At 44.0% G+C, this 17,160-nt stretch overlaps 2 protein-coding genes and 1 long non-coding RNA gene across 4 annotated transcripts; all 3 read right to left on the bottom strand.

The window, feature by feature from the left end:
• Window positions 1–582: 582 nt before the first annotated feature.
• On the bottom strand, window positions 583–2,828 carry LOC116375861 (uncharacterized). Its single transcript, XR_004211277.1, has 3 exons — window positions 2,649–2,828; window positions 1,992–2,127; window positions 583–1,243 (listed from the first exon to the last, which is right to left on the bottom strand). It is a non-coding gene; the product is annotated as an uncharacterized LOC116375861 (long non-coding RNA).
• An 8,392-nt stretch (window positions 2,829–11,220) lies between these two features.
• On the bottom strand, window positions 11,221–13,254 carry LOC109897599 (DELTA-stichotoxin-Hcr4a-like). The gene is made up of 3 exons (XM_020492116.2): window positions 13,165–13,254; window positions 12,199–12,335; window positions 11,221–12,106 (listed from the first exon to the last, which is right to left on the bottom strand). The coding sequence occupies exons 2-3, from the start codon at window positions 12,300–12,302 to the stop codon at window positions 11,659–11,661; spliced, it is 552 nt and encodes a 183-aa protein (XP_020347705.1). The 5' UTR covers window positions 12,303–12,335; window positions 13,165–13,254; the 3' UTR covers window positions 11,221–11,658.
• Window positions 13,255–13,640: 386 nt separating this feature from the next.
• Window positions 13,641–15,433, bottom strand: LOC109897598 (bryoporin-like). 2 transcript variants are annotated; one of them, XM_020492115.2, is made up of 3 exons: window positions 15,246–15,433; window positions 14,805–14,918; window positions 13,641–14,301 (listed from the first exon to the last, which is right to left on the bottom strand). In XM_020492115.2, exons 1-3 carry the CDS (start codon window positions 15,416–15,418, stop codon window positions 13,872–13,874), a joined length of 717 nt encoding a protein of 238 aa, XP_020347704.2. In that variant the 5' UTR covers window positions 15,419–15,433; the 3' UTR covers window positions 13,641–13,871. The 2 variants fall into 2 exon arrangements, with proteins under 2 accessions (XP_020347704.2, XP_020347703.1); XM_020492114.2 differs by having other exon boundaries at window positions 14,805–14,943; window positions 15,246–15,377.
• Between the last annotated feature and the right edge of the window lie 1,727 nt (window positions 15,434–17,160).

Raw genomic sequence — 17,160 nt, 5'->3', positions numbered from 1 at the left:
GTGGTTTGTATTGATCTCCTGTCTATCTTGCTGTCAGAGGATCAGTCCCAGACAGAGAGCTGGCGTTCATCATTTAGCCAATGTGAGGATGAGAGAGCACAGTCTGAGGATATGGAAATACACAGCAACTATTCAATAGAACCTTTTCGCTTACATGCAGATCGTGTGTCAATGTTTAAAGGTAATTCAGTAAATGGCCTACGCAAGCCACTAATTAGTAATTGTGAAATGTAGTGTATTGGCCTTGCAATAAGGGACAGCAGAGGAAAGGCAGAGAGAGAGACATGTTACTCATCCCCAATATGACAAGTAAGCACAACACACACATACATACACATATATATATACACATACATACATACACATATATATACACATACATACATATATATATATACATACATATATATATACACATACATACATACATACATAGAGAGACATAGAGACATAGAGAGAGAGACATAGAGAGAGAGAGAGAGAGACATAGAGAGAGAGAGACATAGAGAGAGAGAGACATAGAGAGAGAGAGACAGAGAGACAGAGAGACAGAGAGACAGAGACAGAGACAGAGAGAGAGAGAGAGAGAGAGAGAGAGAGAGAGAGAGAGAGAGAGAGAGAGAGAGAGACCCTGTGATCGTGAACATGAAAATACTGAGATGGCTCAAGGCAGACCCCAGTCAGCACATTCCACATGCCCATTAATAACAGTGTTTCACAGAGAGACCACAACTGCACCCTGCTTGCAGTCTCTGATGTCATTATGGTCACGTTCTCCATTCGCAGCCACAGCTTCTCTAGCATTGGAGTCAGGCTAAGCTCAGGAGCCTCCATGGGGAGCTTCAACTCCTCATGCTCTGATATGGGCATGTCCATAATTTCCGGGAGGTCTGGAAGTGTGTACACAGGGACCAGAGGTAAGTGGATTCGCATCTACTCCACTACAGCCTCCTCCTCTGCTGGTGGGGGCTGATTCACCTCCATGGGTGGGGGCTTTGGCTCTTGAGGTGATGGAGGGATGATCTTCAGTGGCTTCTCCATGGATGGTGGAGCTGGAGGAGGCAGAGGAGCACCTGGATACATACCTGGAGAGGGTTGCCACCCTGTATGAGGCCAACACCAAGCCGGAGCTGCAGTTCAGGGAGCAGGGGCTCAGCCACGTCAAGGTCGACACCAGGGACATCAGCACCCATCAAGTGCCCATTGACGAGTTCCACTCCAAGGTATGTTTCTTGTAGGTTTACTATGATGGCCCAAACATGCATGAATTAAGATGGAGAAAACTCACAAATACTGATAGATTTTGTTGTGTTACTGTACATGGCATGAATATAATTTGTGAGTGCTGGTCGCCTTTATTCCTTCAACTCCCAGGTTACAGCAGCTGCCAGGCAAGACTTTTACAATACACAAGATTAACGAGAGTATCTGCAATTAGTTTCTGCATTTACTGAGCACTGATGCATTCATTACATATTGTGACCTATGCAAAATAACATTGGTGTCATGCAAAACTATTTAATGATGAAATGGAAAGGTGTCTACAGTGGCGTGAGATAATATAACCTGAAACCTGATACTTTTCTCTGTGTGAAGTTCTTTGCAACAAGCACTGTAGTGGCAGAATTGGCCCTACCGGTGGATAGCACCAAACTGGCTTCAGAATCCAGTGAGTCTAACATATAAGCTATTAGCAATTAGTTACCCTTTTTACTCAAGATTGATCTGAATATTTCAGGAATGAATAAAAGACATAATTCCATAGCATTACAATTGCTGAAATGTCAGATATCATATGATATATTGATAGTATAATTTGATCAACTGGAGTCCAAACTAAGTGTCAACCACAAGGTTTGAGAGTGAGTCTGGCCTGCCCCAGTCTGTGGAGGCTGACATCGTGGGGGCTGAAGAAGATGCTGGGGGAGATGTCCCTGGCCAGGAGCGGCCTGGAGATGCAGCTGGAGAACGTGAAGGAGGGGGTAGTTTACCTCAAGGAGAGCCATAAGAAGGTGGGTCTCGTAGTACAGTAGGATAGCCTGGTCCCAGATCTGTCTGTGTTGTCTTGCCAACTCCTATGCTGATACAGGTAATGGCGGACTGACTGAACGTAGTTATGTAGAGCACCTCAAGATAAAAACGTAATATTCAATATCGGCAAGTTAGACTAAATATTAGCACTACACAATCTGGTGGGTGATAACCTTCAATCTGGATAATAACACAAAACTAATCTTAAGACTAGAGACATTTGTCGACAAAATATTATGAAAACAAGCAACACCCAAACATTGCGGAGGGTAAGACGGGAACCAATTTCAAAACGAAAACGTAACTCTTCTACAGACACAGACGATTTCATATTTTCACCACCGGCAATGGTAAAAGTCGAAACCGATCTGTTAAAAATCAATAAATGACAAACTGGGTATACTTGAATTAGTCAGTAAGGATATCAAAAGAGTCGAAGTCAAGCCTCGAGATGAGTTACGAAAAAGCTGCGACATTGGAGAAGGAAACACACAAGCTAAAAGGGACAATCAATAAGATTGAAACCGAAGTGAATGAACTTAAAAAGGAGAACATCGTTCTGAAGAAGCCTTACTTGACATAAAGACGAGATCCATGCGAGAGAAGCTGGTACTTACTGGTATCCAAGAGAAAGAAGAAGAAGTTCCTGAATCTGTAGTTAGAGAGTTCCTCCTTACAGTGCTTCAGATTCCACGCGAAGCTATCGAAAAAATCCAACTCGAACCTGTACACCGCTTCGGACAGAGAGGGCAAAGATGAAATAATGGTTAAAACCTGGGTAAAATACTTGCTGGGACCAAAATTGGCATGAATGATCAGTTCCCAAAGGAAATTGCAGAACGGTGTAAAGTTCTGTATCCAATTTTCAAGGAAAATAGATTAAAAGGGAAACTAGTAGCTCTCGTCGTTGATAAACTATATATTGATAACCAGTTATTCAGAGACACAAAGACTACTCCATGGTTATTTTTTTTTTAAAGTACAAAGTTCTTATAGACGAGTAAAATAATGAAACACAATTCTTGCCCTGTTATGGATTGTAACAATACAATAAAAAATAGCTTTTCTATATATCTTCAAAGATAACTAATTGGAACAGACAAGCACTAATTCAACATGGTGAAGATATACACTCAGTAAACAGAAGGCACAGTATGTGTGGATGGTGTGGTGTGTGTTTATTTATTTTTGTTATGTTTGGGAAAGTATGGCGTTGAGTGAGAAATTAAATGGTTGCATATCCCAGAGCCAATGTATTGCTGTGGGCCGGGGTATGAGAGAGCTTTCAATGTTGTTCAGATGATGGATATACTTTTATAATGAATTATACGTCATATTTATTTATTTATTGTCCTATCATGATGGAACTGTTTTAAAATAAATTATACATTTAATTTATTTGTGTTCCTATCATGGGGAACTACATTTTTAAATAAATGATATATATAATGTATTTATTTATGATCCTATATTGATGGAACGGTCCACAACCCTATACCCTAGACACCCACCTGAATGACCCAGATACTAAGGAGAAGTCCCTAACTGTTTTATGGGCCTGCTGTAAGTGGCCTGTATGCAGCCAAAAGGTCAGAGACCAAGAGCAGCACTGCCCCCTCAAGATTCTGAGCCTGCTTGGCAGGGTTGGTTCTGCAAAGCCAAAGCCACCTAAAGGGAAAGCATACTATACAAGGAAATTCTCAAAGCTGCTAATGAGAACCTTGATGACCTTGTACCTAGCCGGTGGGGATTCCGGTGGGGTGCCACCACCCAGGTAGTGGCAGTGCTGGCAACACTAGCTGCAGTAACCCATGGGGAGGGGGGGCCCCCACCCAGGCAGTGGCAGTGCTGGCAACACTAGCTGCAGTAACCCATGGGGAGGGGGTGCCCCCACCCAGGTAATGGCAGTGCTGGCAACACTAGCTGCAGTAACCCATGGGGAGGTGGGGGGGCCCCCACCCAGGTAGTGGCAGTGCTGGCAACACTAGCTGCAGTAACCCATGGGGAGGGGGGGCCCCCACCCAGGCAGTGGCAGTGCTGGCAACACTAGCTGCAGTAACCCATGGGGAGGGGGTGCCCCCACCCAGGTAATGGCAGTGCTGGCAACACTAGCTGCAGTAACCCATGGGGAGGTGGGGGGGCCCCCACCCAGGTAGTGGCAGTGCTGGCAACACTAGCTGCAGTAACCCATGGGGAGGGGGGGCCCCCACCCAGGCAGTGGCAGTGCTGGCAACACTAGCTGCAGTAACCCATGGGGAGGGGGGGCCCCCACCCAGGCAGTGGCAGTGCTGGCAACACTAGCTGCAGTAACCCATGGGGAGGGGGTGCCCCCACCCAGGTAATGGCAGTGCTGGCAACACTAGCTGCAGTAACCCATGGGGAGGTGGGGGGGCCCCCACCCAGGTAGTGGCAGTGCTGGCAACACTAGCTGCAGTAACCCATGGGGAGGGGGGGCCCCCACCCAGGCAGTGGCAGTGCTGGCAACACTAGCTGCAGTAACCCATGGGGAGGGGGTGCCCCCACCCAGGTAATGGCAGTGCTGGCAACACTAGCTGCAGTAACCCATGGGGAGGTGGGGGGGCCCCCACCCAGGTAGTGGCAGTGCTGGCAACACTAGCTGCAGTAACCCATGGGGAGGGGGGGCCCCCACCCAGGCAGTGGCAGTGCTGGCAACACTAGCTGCAGTAACCCATGGGGAGGGGGTGCCCCCACCCAGGTAATGGCAGTGCTGGCAACACTAGCTGCAGTAACCCATGGGGAGGTGGGGGGGCCCCCACCCAGGTAGTGGCAGTGCTGGCAACACTAGCTGCAGTAACCCATGGGGAGGGGGGGCCCCCACCCAGGCAGTGGCAGTGCTGGCAACACTAGCTGCAGTAACCCATGGGGAGGGGGGGCCCCCACCCAGGTAGTGGCAGTGCTGGCAACACTAGCTGCAGTAACCCATGGGGAGGGGGGGTGCCCCTACCCAGGCAGTGGCAGTGCAGGCAACACTAGCTGCAGTAACCCATGGGGAGGGGGGGTGCCCCCACCCAGGCAGTGGCAGTGCTGGCAACACTAGCTGCAGTAACCCATGGGGAGGGGGGGCCCCCACCCAGGCAGTGGCAGTGCTGGCAACACTAGCTGCAGTAACCCATGGGGAGGGGGGGCCCCCACCCAGGCAGTGGCAGTGCTGGCAACACTAGCTGCAGTAACCCATGGGGAGGGGGTCACACTCGGACATTCAGAGAGGGGGTATATTATTGTCACCCTGGTGGCACAAAATCAAAAGTCTGACTGCATGGAGATGCTTGGGAATATGGTCAATACTGGGGACTATGTTGTGGGTGTTTCAGGGAAAAGGTGTATATTTGACCTCCATCATCTAGGACGTGACAATGGTTCATAAAATCTTTCAATTTCTTCCCATTTTTTGCAGTCTTGCAGGCCTTCTCATGCAGCTGCAACAGTGAGTGCGTTTGGAAATCAAGGCCTTTCTTGAGTTGGGCTCTGGGATGGTGCTACTGTTGAGAATGTGAGCCTATGGTTGTGTGGGGGGAAAGGGTTGAGTATGTATGAATGTGTGGGTGTATGTGCGTATCCCACAACTGTTGCGAAGGAGTAAAAGATGTTAGGGACAATAGAGGATGATTCACAACAACTGTTTGCTAATATAATAATTGCTTGTTTTATAATGTAATTTTGGTAATGGCGTGACTGATGAGAGGTAAATCCTTTTCATAAATTGCCTACATTACTACAAATATGAATAGCTAATTATGGAAAATAAGAAACAGGATAAAACAATTTTTAAAAATAATATATATATATATTTGGATGGCTATATATAATACAAATCGAGGTGAGCGAGATGGAAATGCATTTGGCAGTTGATCTATTTCTGTTCTGTAAATGGCACTGTGTGCTCTTTTCAAAGGATGGATCACCAGTCTTTTCAGGGCTATGGGATACGGGGGGTCGGGGGTGGTCTGCCGGGTGGTCTGCTGGGTGGTTTCCCGGGCATTGGGATGACAAACAAACTCGGGAGGAGGAGGGATTTTAGAGGGTGGAATATTGTGGACCAATTGGAGATTTACTTAGTAGCAATGCAAATATCATGGTCCAGCTATATAGACACTAAATCAACATGTTACTTTTTAATGGTATGTATACAAACATAGATTTTGATAAATAGAATTGAAAGTTGTGTCTCATTATGGTAAGTGGTGAAATAAGTATAGCCAATTACAATTGTAATGGCCTAGCAGATAATAAGAAAAGACAATCAGTATTTACCTGGCTAAAAGAGAATTAATATAATATCTATTGTTTACAGGACACCCATTCAACAATTTTAGATGAAGTTTTGTGGAAAAAGGACCTGGGGACGAAATATATTTCTCCCATGGGCAAAGAAATTCAAAAGGGGTCATTTTGATCCAAATGTGCAAATTGTCCAAACAGATCATCAAGGTAGATGGATATGTCTTATTAACCTATACGGTCCAAATAATGATGATCCAAGCTTCTTTGAAAATATATATAAGAATTGATCAACTCTACAAGCAACATTAGACATATTATTATGGTGCAAGATTTTAGTACGGTTTTAAATACCTCTATGGACCGGAAAGGAAATCACACTACAAACCATCACCCTCAGGCACTTAAGGAAATCCTGAATATCAAGTATATGTTGGAATTAGGACTAGGATTAGAACTAGGACAGAATAATGTATAACTGACTTCTTCAGACATAACATAGGTACAGCAGATCCCCTTATTGTATGGGACACTTTTTTTGCCTTTAGAGGCCATGCAATTCAGTACTCATCTATAAAACAATAGCAATTTAGATCAAAAGAGTCCATATTAACAAAGGAAATTGAAGGACTAACAGATTTTGCTGTGAGGAGGCAGAGTCATTAGATCATTTATTTTGGTATTGTCCACATGTAGCACATGTAGTTGATGTTGTTGTTGTTTCCTAGTAGACCATGTCGTTCCGTGCCCCGATGAGTGGTCAGGTGCAGGTGGAGGTGGACGCGGCCCCAGCCCAGGACTTGAACACTGTCATCACTGAGATCAGAGAGCAGTACCAGGGCTTGAACACTGTCATCACTGAGATCAGAGAGCAGAACCAGGGCTTGAACACTGTCATCACTGAGATCAGAGAGCACTACCAGGGCTTGAACACTGTCATCACTGAGATCAGAGAGCACTACCAGGGCTTGAACACTGTCATCACTGAGATCAGAGAGCAGTACCGGGGCTTGAACACTGTCATCACTGAGATCAGAGAGCAGTACCAGGGCTTGAACACTGTCATCACTGAGATCAGAGAGCAGAAACCAGGGCTTGAACACTGTCATCACTGAGATCAGAGAGCAGTACCAGGGCATGGCGTCAAAGAGCCGTAGAGAGACCGAGGCCTGGTTCAAGAACAAGGCAAGGGGACAAACACACAGACATAGAGTACGTCCCAAATTGCACCCTATTCCTGTAGGGTGCACTACTTTTAACCAGGGCCCATAGAGCATAGTGTATGACTACAGGGACCTGAATGCACAACATTTCAAGATCATTATTTTATATTCAAGAAATAACAGAATTGATGCTCAATAATAAATACTTATGTGGCTTTTTTATTATGATGTTTTCATGTCACATATTTGATAGATGTCTTATGAAACGTTTGTTCATTAGTTAACGATTTTGACCTGTGTGTGTTTGGTTCCCTCAAGCTGAAGAGGTGCAGCAGGAGGTGAGCTCCAGTACTGAGGTCCTGTAGAACACCAGTGTAGAGCTAAAGAGCGGCCAGTCCACCGCCAGAGACCTGGAGCTGCAGTGTCCCCACTCCGTGGTAAAGTGGCATTCCCAACACAACCGATGGAGAGGTCCATGGTAAGGTGGCACGCCCAGCACGGCAGACTTAGAACATCTTGCATGGAAGCACGTTAGTTTCTCATTTACCTGTCACATTATAAGACTCTCAGTTTGGACCCTATGATTTACTATTACAACATGCATCATGTTGCTCAGAACAAATAGGCCTAAAGAGTTTCAAAACAAGCCACAAGTGATTTTTACAGTGCCAAGGATCACTTCAGCTAAAGACATCACAACTCTTGCCCCTTGCTTTTCTGCTGTAGGGATTGAACATACATCTATTTGGAAAATAAATACAAAATGACCTCCAGAAAAAACAAGTGTCCAAGTCAGACCTAACCAAGAAGGAATGAGGAATCAGAGTTCAGTTCAGTTCTCACTGTGTGTCTGTGGCCCTGCCCTTGTAGATGTCTCTATGGAGGGGAACCTTGCGGAGATGGAAGCTTGCTACAGAGCTATGATGATGAGCCTACAGGCGTCGGTGCCAGGTCTGGAGAGCCGGCTGACCCAGATCATGTCAGACACAGAGCGCAGCTCCCAGGAGTACCAGGCCCGACTGGACATCAAGACCGCAGGCTGCTGAAGGGAGACATTGGGTGAGCTGACCTCTCAACTCTCAGTATGACATCAGTCCTCCTCCTCTCCGATGAAGGCTGTCTTGAGGATATTGTGTCCTTTGAAATCTGTTATCATGAGATTTTGTTTCATTGTGCTGACATTTGGGATTTTCCAAAACTTTCTCCTCCTCTTTTCTCCTCGTTTTTGTTCAATAGCAGCTAACTGTCAAGTTAGATGTACCTCTATATATTGTGCCCAGTATTAGTTAGATAAATGCTCCCTAATATTCTGTTGTAGTACAGTGTGAGTCATTACCTGGGACAGCCTCTAGGTGGCAGGCTTTGAAAGCAGATAAAGATGGCTCTCAGCACTTTAATAATACATAAATACATTTGTTAGTTCAGACCATGGAATGTTTTAGCAGATGAAGGTGCATTATTATCTTGCCAGTATTGTGTTTAACACCAGAGACAGGAGAATGTTCAGCTCTAATCAACTGATTCTCCTCAAATCAACGTGTAAAAGTACAGGAAATCAGCAGGGACTTTAGCTGACTACCAAATGACTCCTGTGATACTGGCTTATGTGTATGTTGTTGTGCTTTGGCTGTTTTTGAGAAAATATACTAAATGCTAAGCTTACTATTGTATGAGTCTATACACACACACACACACACACACGAACAGACTCACGAATGTAGTCACACACGCCCGCCCGCCCGCCTAACCGCCCGTACCCACACAAAACACAATCACATACAACACAATACATGAAAGCATGCATAAGTATATGCAGGTGTATGAGTGAATACATGTGGGAGACTGAAAGAGGGAGAATGTGAAAGGAGTGAGGGAGTTTATCCTCTTTCAAAGATGTAACAGACAAAAAGCCCTGCTTTGCGCTGCCGAGTGGCCCCATCTGTTATAGGCGGCAGTGCCTGTCGCTGTTTCAATGCACCACTCAACAAAGCTTCTGAGATTGAGCCTAAATAGAGCTAGTTTATGCTTCTATATTATGTAAATGCTAGAGCGGGAGGAGAAACCTTTGATCAGGGCCTCTTTGTGGCGGTAAATAGTTAACGTTGCTAAATCAGAATGAATCTACCGCGGGGGGGAGTTAGAAATGCAGAGTTGGAATTGTAAATGGATTTGCTGTTAGAAACGCAATAACATCTGGCTGGGATGTGATTTAAGAGCTTCTGCACCTTTCTCTCCTAGCAGTACTTTCACAAGGTTAATGATTGCATCCCTCCAACCGTAGCAGTACTATTAGCATAATAAGTGTGAACTCTATGTGTGTAAGTCACTCACATTGTGGGGCTGTATTGTTGATGGTCTGATAGCGTTTCAAGAAATACCCATGCCTCTGCCTATAGGGCTCGGGAATTAGAATTAGACTGTAAGTAGAAGTGATAAGGGTTTCTTCTCTGTGTTGGTATTTAGTGAATGATAGCTGTTAGGGGGAATAGACTTCCTTTTCACTGGCTGTCATCTCCTCCGTCAGGCCCTCGAAGCAGTCGGCAGGCCTACTGTTCCTCTGAAGAGCCTTTCAAATGCTCCATTTGCTTTCAATAGAGGTTTAATATTGACATGGTTGTGCTTCTCAAGGGTTACTATAATGCAAACCGTGCATTACGCCTTGAATGTGATGGAATAGGGTGTGCCAGGCATGGCCATTGACTCACTGCAACTCTGTGAGTCACTCATCTTGCTACAGATACACTATAATTTAGCTGATCACAGGTACCCTCTACAGACTAGGCCCTGTCTAAATATGATTTGATGGAAAATGTAACATGGCCTTACATACTGCACATAACCAGTGGTGTAAAGTAAAACATGCTTAGAAGTACTACTTAAATCGTTTTTTTAAACTTTACTATTTATATTTTTGGCTACTTTTACTTTTACTTCACTACATTCCTAAAGTAAATAATATACTTTTTACTCCATACATTTTACCTGACACCAAAAAGTACTCGTTACATTTAGATAGGGAAAAAATGCTGTGGCTTAACCAACAATGCTCGTAACAATTTTATTCATATTTACAGATGGCATAAAAGTTTGTTTTTAAGGCACATGAAAGTTCACATGGTCCAGAAGGCATTTCTGCTGAAAAACGCATTTTGATTTTAAAAAATGTTTTAAGTTTAAACAGTGAATTCGTGACTTGGACTCGCCTAGTTTCCTGAATCTCCTGAATCGGGTCACAGATGGTCCAATTCACACCCTTATCAAGAGAACATCCCAGGTCATCCCTACTGCCTCTGATCTGGCGGACTCATTAAACACAAATGCTTTGTTTGTAAATGATGTCTGAGTGTTGGAGTGTGCCCCTGACTATCCGTCAATAAATAAACAAGAAGATTGCCCCGTCTGGTTTGCTTAAAATAAGGAATTTGAAATGATTTATACTTTTACTTTCGGTACTTAAGTACATTTTAGCAATTCCATTTACTTTTGATACTTAAGTATATTTAAAACCAAATACTTTTAGACTTTTACTCAAGTAGTATTTTACTGGGTGACTTTCACTTTTACTTGAGTCATTTCCTATTAAGGTAGCTTTACTTTTACTCAAGTATGACAATTGAGTACTTTTTCCACCACTGCACATAACCTGCATGGTATGCAATGCATAATGTTATTCAGACTTCATATCAGTATTAGCTATCCATTGAAGGCCAGTATCCTTTTCCTTCAGGGCCAGTGTTGCATAATATTTCCAGGCTCAATCAATAGAGAGAAACTCATCAAACACAAATAGCTTTAGCAAAACAACAACATTTATTCCATAGACTAGCATTGCCATAAGTAGATACAGACAAAGACAGCTCCTGGCCATGTGTTGTTAAGTAAGCTATGCACCCTCGTCCTCTGGTGAGTCATTGTTTGATTTACATTTCTAGAGAAGATGCCAGTTGAAAGAGGATGCTACTGAGAGATGAACAGAACAGTGATCTCTACAGAAAAGAGCAGATATCGCTTCTGCCTGGATTCATAAGCAAACTAAACTGTGATCTTAAGCAGATTTACTGAACGGCGATGCCTTGAAATTCAGACATGTCAGCAACAAAACATACAAACAGTAGCAGTACGGCAGGATAGTAATATCTAATGGTGGAGGGATTGGTTACTGAGGTTCAACACAGCAGAGGTATACTGTAGTGCTGGTGGAGAGGGTGGAGGCTGGAGGTTCCCCTTAGTGGGCCTGCTGGCTGGGAGTGAACAGCTTGTCCCATACCTCCACCTTCATGATGGCCCTGCCCATGGGGGACATGGTGGCCTTGATGTCCAGGTAGTTCCCTTCATAGCTGATCCCTGAGCCATTGGCTTCTTCTCTTATGAAACCTTTCTGGTCCTTTTCGTTGTACATCTCTTTATACAGTGACGCATCACAGGCTCGGCCCTTGTTGAAGATGCCCACGGCGAACCAGTTCTTGTAGACGTTGTAGTCCCAGGGCACACCGAACATGAGGGCCACCGTCTCGATGTAGTCGTTCCGGGACCTCTCAAAGAGGTCATAGGTCAGAACGCCATAGCTGCCCGTTGCCTTGGCGCTTGATTTGCTGAATGTGCAGACTTCAATCTTTAGGGGCCGCACTGTGGGTTGGGGAGGGTTGTAGGTTTCCCCACTCTCCAGGAATACCCTAGTGAGGACACACACACAACGTTACGCTTTCAACATTTCCTTGCATGTACAGCGTGACAATAACAATAGTTTGGTAAGGTGTGCACTCACTTTGGGTTTATGAGACAGTAGTTGTTTGTGAGATTGGTGATCTCAATGGTGACATTCCTCTTGCTGCTCAGGTTAGCGACCACGGCCTCGGCTGACTCTGCCATTTTGGAGTGGTTCTGATATGTACCTCTTTATTTCTATAATACAGAGGCCAGCAGGGTTAAGCTTTTCAGTTGGACTGCTGTGCAGAAATACATTTGTGGTTGACCCCCTGGAATGCCAAGAGGATCTGTATTCATATCTGATCCAATTCTGTCCAAAAACGTACTGTAGAATACAGTTACTGTAAGTGTCCCTCTGAAACCCTTCACTCTTTGTTACGACATGCCTTGCTCAGGGTCAAGAGTTGGTTTTTTTCTCAGAATCAAATACAGTAGAGAACAGTCTTCACTTTTCAACAGCAATTTCTTCTCTGTTGGCCGTTTGACTGATGACACACGACACGCACAGGCAGTAAACAGCCAGTTTAGAATGGGAGATGTCAGAAAAGCCTGAGAGCTATGTGTAATAAGGAAGATTTCAAGGCAGTTCTCAACAATAACAGAGCGGCTGCTCACTCTGCTCGGGCTCATTGGGAAGCCTGGCTTTTTAATTACATTACTAAGGAACTGTGCAATAGCCAGTTTAGAGAGGGGAATCCTAGAGAAAATCATCTCCACTTTCATTTGCAGGGAAAAGGTTGCAAATCAAACGGATGTCCGACATGTAAATTGCACGAACAGATTCACATATGCCCAATAATGAATCTATAAATTGTCATCAAACTAATGGTTACCGGTGGGAGAACCAAATGGAAATAAGATTTGTGTTAAAAATAGATTGTGGAAAGTGTTCACATGTAGGTGGAATACTGTCACCCTTACAATTACTATATAACCTCTAGTTCTACTTATTCCAGTAATACTCATAGTGGCCATGAAAAGCAGTAATATCTTACCTGTAAAGGTAATATGAGTAATATCTTACCTGTAAGACTTCTCTCAGCGTGTTCTCTCAGCTCCAGAGTTTAGTTTAGTAAAAACGCACCTGAAAGGAGGGACCTTTTTTTTCACCCCCCCCCCCCTCTCTGTTGCAATGGTATTGTGCAACAGAGGCACTGAATAAGCTGAACAAGTAAATTCATGCACCCCTGAAGCTACGGTCATCTCTCATATGGTGCAGTTCTACAGGGCGTTGGACAAGGCAGGAGACCAAGAACCATATAAATCCTGACAGGATAATGATAAATTCTGAGCCAATAGTCACTGAATCATATGGGATTATTGTATTATGGCTAGTATAACGTCTCTTTATGATTCATTAAAAACTGACAGTTCTAGGAAACGGAATTCAATGTACAATCATTTATTCTTAATGGTAAATATGAATGATACGTGAAACTGTTCAGTAGATCAGGTGTGTAAGTGCATGTTAAAGGTTATCACTAAAACATCTTACACCAATTCATTGTTCAATGTTTTTATTAAAACAAACATGTACAGGTGCAGGAAAAGAAGAATCAAGTATTGTGAACAATTAGACAGTAATATCTTCCAGTTGATAAAGATGTATTAATTGGATAACATTAACCACCTAAGTTGGGTGATTCTTATATTTAGTACGTGATTATGCATAAATATAAACTCTTTCCCTGCTGTGAGTTGGTAAAATGGCTCAGCTACCAGCTTGTCTTATTAGTGCCCCATTTTATCATAGAGCTCCACCTTAATGATGGACTTCCCAACATTGGACATGGTGGCCCTCAGGTCTACGTGTTGGGCCTTGTACTCCACCCCTGACCCACTGGCCTCTGATCGGACAAACTTGCTGAAGTCCTTTTCCTTGTACATGTGGTTGTACAGTTGCTTGTCGCAGGCGCGTGCCACCTCGAAGACGCCCACCCCCAGCCAGTTCTTGTAGAAGTTGTAGTCGTAGGGCACGGAGAACATGATGGCCATGCGTTCTGAGCACACGCGGCTCTGCATGTGGAAAAGGTCGTAGGTCAGGACCCCCACGGCGCCCGTGGCTGTGTCGTCATCCTTGGTGAAGGAGCACACCTCTGTCTTGGTGGTGCGGACGGTGGGCTGGGGTGGGTGGTAGCAGAAACCACTGGACATATACACCCTGGGGGGTTAGTAATGGGAATGGGGGGTCATTAAAGTTCAAATGAATTATCTGAACATTCATGTTGCTGATAAAATGCAAAACCTTACAACTGGACTTAAAGTTGTGTGACTGTACACTTTTTCACTGTCCCTCTACTTTGAGTCATTTCACTGTCCCTTTCTTTCTGTCCAGCCACTCTGTGCTGATGGATGGAGTGTGAGTGCTGCTATGGATTCGTAAGCAACACAGAGTGAGCCAGCATGCGGTGTGCAATGAGCCACGTTGTGTCACTTCATGATGGATAGGTGGATGTACTCAAAGCCACGTTACACATGAAAACCACCCATCCAAGAGAAGCCTGTCATAAAATATATTTACTCTGAGAAATTCCACTGAAAAGTAACAGACAAATAACAATCTGGGGATGGACAGCTGGTTTGTTATTTGGCTAATTCATTTCTTTTCCATAGTGGTGTACTGTATGTAATGTAAGGAGATTAGAGTATTGAATGCCAACATACTTGGGGTTGATGAGACAGTAACCGGTGGTGACATTGGTGAGCTCTATAGTACAGTTCCTGTTGGTGGTTAGAGTGGCTGAAACGGCCTCTGCGTTCTCTGGCATCTTGGCTGGTCTGAGCGAGTTAGAGGGGGAAAAAGCTGTATAGTGGTATTTAGATGTGTGGAAACAGAGTACGTCTGGAGTGTAAAGATAATGACAGCTGAAGACATAATATTTCTCTCATGAGAGTAGCTTTGCCAACACAATCAAAATAACATTCATTAAAAATCTCTTTAATCTTCCCTTTCAAACTCGAACCTCAGAACGGTTTGCAGGCACATGCATGTTTCTAAAAGTCTAGGCAAGGTAAGGCAAACAAACCATTCTGATCCCAATGCACCGCTTGCTAAATATTGTCGCAGGCAGAACATGTGAATTATGACAATGTAAAGATATTCACCTTCTAAGTTCAGAAAACTCCAGTTGTGTCAGGCAGAGTAGAGTAGATTCGTGTTTCCCCAGACTGGTGGAGGAGAGGAGGAATTGGCTGAAGTCACACCTACTCCGATTACACTTTTGCGTGTTCGTGCACAAACACAGGTGTGGCACGGCACACAGAAAATGAGGCATCATTTTGAACGAGAGCAGACGAGAAAATAACAAAGAACAGGAAATACTGCATTCCAATGTAATAGTTTGGACTTTTCCTGTATTTGCCGGTGTTCTACTGGCTACTGCTAGTTCTTTTACATCCAATACTAAGGGAGAAGATATTTTAGATTTTTTGAAAAAGTGTAAGGGATTTGTGCCAATGAGACTGTTGTAACAAATGCTATCCATACAGCCAGCACTACAACACTCATAGCACATTCCGCAGTACTGTGTTTTGTGCTCTGACATGATGAGGGAGAACAAATTGAAAACATTGCAGGTCTGGGTAAGATGTGGGTTCTGCATCTGTACATGTGCATGCACTGACCTGCAACAGATTCCTCACAGCCTGGTACCACCCTATCACAGCAATGCATTGTGACACAGCCTTTGACACACCCCAGCTTCACAAACCTCTCCCTCACTCACACTTGTCAATGGAAAAAGTAACACACCCTTTTTTTCATGTAAAAACCGAGCGGGGCAATAATTACTCAGCATCGACTGAGAAACCCCAGTGGATACTGGATGTCCAAAACGTCTGCTGGTTATTGGTGGCTGGGAATGACAACTGAAGGAACAAGAGCTACAAATGTGTGCATTGGAAACCCATGTAATTATCTAAGGTTGCATGCATCCCAAATGGCAACCTGTTCTCTATATAGTGAACTACTTGTGACCAGATCCCTATGGGCCCTGGTCAAAAGTAGGGCACTATAAATGGAATAAGGTGCCATTTGGGATACACTAAATGCTGTGAGATGTGCTGGTGTAATTGGACCGTTGCTTACTGCTGTAATAGTGCTGCCAGATTTCAGACTTCACCAGATGGCGCCAAACATGCACTTACAGTTTGAATGGGCAGCCTTCTGGACACATGGAACATTCTTTACCAAGGTCGCAATGCTTTCAGAAATGCACCGCTGCTTCTGTGTGGTAATTGGACAATAAACCACATCCCCTTTGACCTTTCAATATCAGAAATGAACATTTATCCCTGCACAGATTTTATACAGTGTTTATACAGTATACAGTGACAATTTCCTCTGAATTTCATGTTTTGGTCAATAACACTAACTGTGAATCACAGGAGGTTGGTGGCACCTTAATTGGGGAGGATGGGCTCGTGGTAAACGGCTGAAAAGGAATTGGTGGAATGGTATCGAATACATCAAACACATGGTTTCCATGTGATTAATGCCATTCCATTTGAGCCATTCCAGGCATTATTACTATCCGTCCTCCCCTCAGCAGCCTCCACTGCTGTGAACACAGGACACACAGCAACCTTCAGCCATAAGGACTAGAATAAGGCATTCTTTCTGTATGAATGAGTCTGAATGTTAAATGCATCTTGGTATTTGTGTTTGTGTAGGTGGGATATGTTAATCAAAAATCTCAACCTAATCATATTAGTCATAGTATTTACACTCAAAATCCTCTTTAAACTTACACACCCAAAACTAAAAACTACAACCGGATAAGAGCTGAACACACAATAAACATTCGACAAGATGCAGTGAAAATCCAATAGTAGGTCACGGTAATTGTTGTAGTTTATGTCTTGATTGTCTTTTATCTTTGTCGCTGGGGTTGATCTGTGACTGAAGAACATATTACACTATTATTACTCGTGCATAGAAGCTCAACGTTTCTGAAATATTATTGTTCTGTATATAGAGCCATTTCTTATTGACCTAACACACCTACTGTATATCAATCTT

Source organism: Oncorhynchus kisutch, linkage group LG10 (genome assembly GCF_002021735.2).
Source record: "Oncorhynchus kisutch isolate 150728-3 linkage group LG10, Okis_V2, whole genome shotgun sequence".
Classification (NCBI taxonomy): Eukaryota; Metazoa; Chordata; class Actinopteri; order Salmoniformes; family Salmonidae; genus Oncorhynchus; species Oncorhynchus kisutch.
Note: the sequence above shows the minus strand (reverse complement) of the source record. Positions and strands in the feature narration are given on the sequence as shown.